This window comes from Charadrius vociferus, unplaced genomic scaffold (assembly GCF_000708025.1).
Source record: "Charadrius vociferus isolate BGI_N301 unplaced genomic scaffold, ASM70802v2 scaffold486, whole genome shotgun sequence".
NCBI lineage: Eukaryota > Metazoa > Chordata > Aves > Charadriiformes > Charadriidae > Charadrius > Charadrius vociferus.
In genome coordinates this window covers 394,829-399,713 of record NW_009648965.1, presented here as the reverse complement: position 1 = coordinate 399,713, position 4,885 = coordinate 394,829, and the positions used below count along the sequence as shown (strand labels likewise).

Here is a 4,885-nt window from a genome sequence, read left to right as displayed (position 1 = left end):
TGACAATCCCCCCAGCTCCTACAGCACTTCTCATGTCCCCGGCTCAGAAAGCCACCACTCCTGATTGAGATGTTAATGCCGTTTCCAGGGAGCCCCTGCCCTCACAGACAGGAGAGCAGCAGCACCACCGGCCGTCCCCCTGGGCTTGGCTGCCAGCTCGGACGCAGCACTGTCTCCTCCACCATTTTTGCTGGCATGGGTGAGACAGGAACCAACCGGCCGCAGCCCACATCCTAAATCTTCCTCCTTCTGGAGACAAGACCTTTTTCCCCCTCACTCTCTGCTCATCCTCTCTCAGCTCCCACTCTGCCGAGCATGGAGCGGCTGCTGTGATTTTCGGGGAGGGAAACCTCTGGACAGCCGCTCCCGAGGGGGATACATCCAGCCGGGATTGCTGCTCCCCTGCGGGAGCATCTCCCCAGAGCTCCCTGCAGCCGAGCACCCACCACTCCTCTCTTCCCTCGCGCCAGCTCGGCTTTCCCTTGGAGAAAACCATTTATTTATAGCCACCCCGGCTGCCTTTAGCACATTTCGACAGCCCACGTCTTTGCCTCCCTGACGATGCGCCCGCAGCGTTTCTGTTCTCACCCTGCCGCTACGGCCATCCCAGCCTCCCCTCTCCTCCTCACATCCTCCACCTGGCACCCTCAGAGGGGCTTAAAAACAGCTTCAGGAGGAGGTTTTAAGCGAAGGTGGGGAGACAGGGCTACAAAAGCTCCTCTCCCATCCTTCCCCCATCCCTCCCAAGGGAGCAGAGAGAAACTCAAGGACTTGAGTCCCCCCTCCCCAAGGCAAAAAACTACTCCTGCCAGCTCGGGAGAGATATTGAAGCGAGGTCTGCCAGCAATCCCCTGGCTCCTGGCATGCCCCAGGGCTGCACCGGGGCACCGGTGCTGAGCCAAGACGTACACGGCTGCAGGGCACCGGGCAGACCAGCACTGGGCAGTGCAATGGCAGAGTCACCTTCTTGCCTGGCTAATCCTCAATGGAAGGAAAGATCCATTTTTTATCAGCTCTTCACCTCACAGGAGATGCGCTGTTCCCCATCGAGCTGCTGGGGGACCCTGCCCCCCACCCCCCCCCAAGCCCACGTCGCTTTGTTCTTCCATCCAGTGCTGACAGTTTAATTAAACCCAGTTTGAGATGGGGTCGCTGAGGTCAGGCGCTCTCCAGTGAAACCTCAGATCAGCACCATTTCCAGCCACCGGGACTGCTTAATGAGTTATGCGCTCGTTGCGGCGGATATAAATAAAGGAGGCCATGCGGAGAGTCCTCCTGCCTCCCATCCCTGCTGCTGAGGCACTGGCACAGCCCCCCCCGACCCCACCATCTCCAACCGAGACGGGCTCCAGGCAGGCGTCAGCTCAATATTCCCAAATACTGTGGGGAAAACATTCCTCTCCAGGCATCTCACCTCCCCCACGCCCTCATTTGAGGTTTGCTTTCCGCTGGCCCTTTCCTGCCATTCCCCAGTTTATTTAAGCCCCGACGGATCAGGTTTAACTCCAGCCCTTTCCATTATCCCGATGCACAAATGCTCTTTATAGCCCAGCTCCGAGTAACTAATTGCAGCTCGAGCCAGGCTGGGAGACCACAAAGCACCACCAATGTGGATTAGGCTTTGACACTCAGACCCAGGAGGCGGACAGACAGCTCGCCATCCCAGCCCGAGCCCAAGGTCCTCCTCTGTGCTTGTGAGATGCTTCCATGAGGCTCGAGGTACAGTGGAAAACTGCTCTGTGGGTATCGCATGCCCCACATTCAACAGACTTGCCTTAACCTGCTGCTGTGTTACTGATGCGTTGCTGAAGACGCGTCAAGAGTAAGGCTAAAAGAGGCTGTACCATCCACACCAGCACCCATGTACCCATCGAAGCGAATCCCACTGGTTCCTGCATCCACCCCTGGCTTTCCGCCTCAGCTGCTACCCACCTGCCAGAGCCGGCAGCATCATTTCCCAGAGAAACACATCTCAGCCCAACTCATCCAGCCAGTTCCTGCTGGTTCAAGACCTCCTGGTATCACAGTGCGAGGACATGAGGACCTAGCAGGTACTCCAGGAGCTCGAGGAGCACACAGCGGGCAGAGCATGGGGAAGCCTGCACAGGGCACTGCTTGCTAGAAATGGTCTGGACACTGGGATTTGCAAGAGCACGGCGCTGGTAAGAGCCCTCTCTTCCCATCCCACCCCAACCAGCACTGGTCCCAGCCAGCCTCCGGGGCAGGGAGCGGGGCACTGAGCCGCGGGGCCATCCCAGATCCATTTCAGCAGTTAAACAAGCGCAAAGCCAGGCGGAGAGGATCTGATTTCAGTTCAAGGTAAGCTGATTCCAATTTAGCTTAAACCTGCTCCCCACTGACTCATATCCCTGCAGCCTGAGCCAGGTCTGCGGCAATTTAAGAGCATCCTTATGACCTCCCGCACTGGTCCAGATCCCACCTCCTGCTAAGCCAGCGTAACGGTGTGTCTAGACAAGCTCTGCCCTGGCACCCCCTGCCCTGCTGTCTCCCCCCCACACACACACCCAAAACTGTCCTCAGGCACCTCAGCAACAAGAAGTCACAAAGAGCCTTCTAGGGACGTGGTTTAGTGGTGGTGTTGGCAGTGTTAGGTTAAAGGTCCCTTCCAACCTAGATGATTCGGTGATTCTAAGAGAAGGAATGAAAGGTCCTCCGGCACGTAGGGCTCTGCTGCCCAAATGCAGCACCTGAGGGTCTTCCAGAGCAGCGGCTCTTGATGTGCTCCCCATGCAGCCCCCAGCACTCATCCCAGTCCCCAGTCCTGCAGCTCATCATGGGGACCCTTTGCTCCCCAAGACATTGCACTGCCTATTGCTGAGGGGCTGAAAAATCTGAGCCCGCTCACGCAGCCCCAGATTGCACAAGAAAAGCTCCAGGTGCTGGTGTCCAGGCAGAACTTATCACAGCAGAGATGGCCAGAAGACACCTTCAAGGCAGGGCGAGAGGGAATAGGCTCGAAACAACCACCACATCGCGGGAAGCACCAGTAAAGCGACAGGCAGAGGCTGAAATGCACCTGCACAAGGGGCATCTTGCACACCCCTCCTGACCCACGGCAGCATGCACAGCCCCGTGCACACCGTGTGAGGGTACGTATGGGTCCATGTGGACCGTGGCATAATGCCGGCGCCACGCAAGCCCGGGGGACCGCGGCAGGGCACACCGCACAGCCCACCTGGGAGGCTGCCTTTCTGCATCTCCCCAGTTAATTGTTGGGGTTTGCTTTTTGAAAGAGCCTGGTATTAAAATCTAGAGAAGATTAAAAGACTAAAATAATTCTCTGAACCGTGTTTTTGTTGTGCAATGGGCGGCTGGAGGAGGATGGGCCCTTGCTGGCGCCACGATACGGCACAGCTGAGCTCAACAAATGCCATTTGATAATTAATTGAACGCCTGTGCTATCAGCTGCCATTACCTAGGCCCATCTTTGGCGCTGGTCCACCATTTCACACATCCCACGCTGGCAACCCACACGGCGTTTTAACCCTTCATTACCCCGCCTCCGGCTGGACTCCGGCACTGACTCCCTGGCACTGTCGGAAGAAACTGGCACCGGCCACTGAGCAAAACAGCTCAGCCGCAGCCTGCCTGCAACAGGCAGGGCTGCCTGGCCCCGACACGGCCGTGCCTGTCCTGGCAACATCTCAGCCCATTCAGTTATTTCATCCACTCCTACCCTGCCCCGGCAGGAACACGGCATCCTCACTTCACAGCTGAGAAATGGAGATGCGGGATGCAATAAGCAGAGACCTCGTGTCCCGGCCACAACTGCCCCGCTCCTACGCGCTGCAGATCATCCATAGGGTATAAGCAATCTTCTCCAAGTGATGGGAGAGCACCCAGCCCCGGTTTGGCATGCACCTTCTCCTCCTCGCAGCCCCCTTCCAGATGTACGTGGTGCCCGACAGAGCTGAGAGCTGGTAAACGCTTTGTTAAGAGGATCTCCTGCAGTTTGAACAATGCTGGCACTGCCGACAGCACCGCTGCCCGAGCAAAGCAGCTCCAGTCAAAGGAGAGCCAATATGGAAAAGGGAATATTCATCAAAACGCCTCCTGCTGCTGCCGCACGGAGGGAGGAGGAGCAGAGGGGTCTGCAGAGCACAACCGGAGAGAGTCCCTGGGGGTGTTTCTGTGGGTGCAGAGGGACAGGCAGGGATGGGGGCAGGCAGGGCTGTGCGGGGAGGGGGCAGCAGGCGCGAGGGTCTGGATCTGCCCCAGGCAGGGCTTTCTCCTCCTTCCCCAGGCTGCCCCAGGCACCAGCAGAAAGGCAGCCCCGGAGCGGGGCCGTGGGACTCTCTGGGCCCCGCGGAGATCCCTGCGCAGGATGCGACCCCCTGGGGACATTCTCTTTCACTCTCCCTTCATGACAACCCGGCGTAGGGGGTAAGGGCACCCCGCTCCAGAGCCTGTGATCCGCACACAGAGAGGAGGCTATGGGGCTCGCAGCACCTCTGCCACAGGCACTTTGCAGGCACAGCCCGGCTCAGCGATGCCAGCCCCGGCCCAAACTGCCACCACCTCCTCCTGCACCCCTATGCGCTGCAAGGACATTTAACACCATCTTTAACAGCACAGGTCTCAGGGCTTCTGCATAGCAGAGCCAATTCCCTGCCGTGCTGCACGCTCCAGCTGAGGATCGCGGGTCGCTCAGAAACGGGGTGCATTCCCCTGCCACACGCTGGGGGCTCGCTGGGACAAGACGCCAGTAACCATCAGCACAACCCCCCAGAAGCTGCACCCCGCCACAACATCAGTGTCCCTCCAAACCCCACGGCAGCCCCACGCCACGGCCGAGCAGGCACAGAGGGTACTCACAGCCGCGACAGCGCCTGGGTGTTCTGGGAGAGGAGCTCGGGCAGGGGGG

At 58.8% G+C, this 4,885-nt stretch overlaps 1 protein-coding gene across 1 annotated transcript in view; it reads right to left on the bottom strand.

Moving 5' to 3' along the window:
• SLIT1 (slit homolog 1 (Drosophila)) overlaps positions 1 to 4,885 on the bottom strand; it is a 60,558-nt gene that overhangs the window by 54,300 nt on the left and 1,373 nt on the right. The window contains 1 exon segment of the mRNA XM_009887704.1: positions 4,837 to 4,885. This exon segment is cut by the window's right edge and continues 8 nt beyond it. Within this exon segment, the coding sequence (XP_009886006.1) occupies positions 4,837 to 4,885 (49 nt within the window).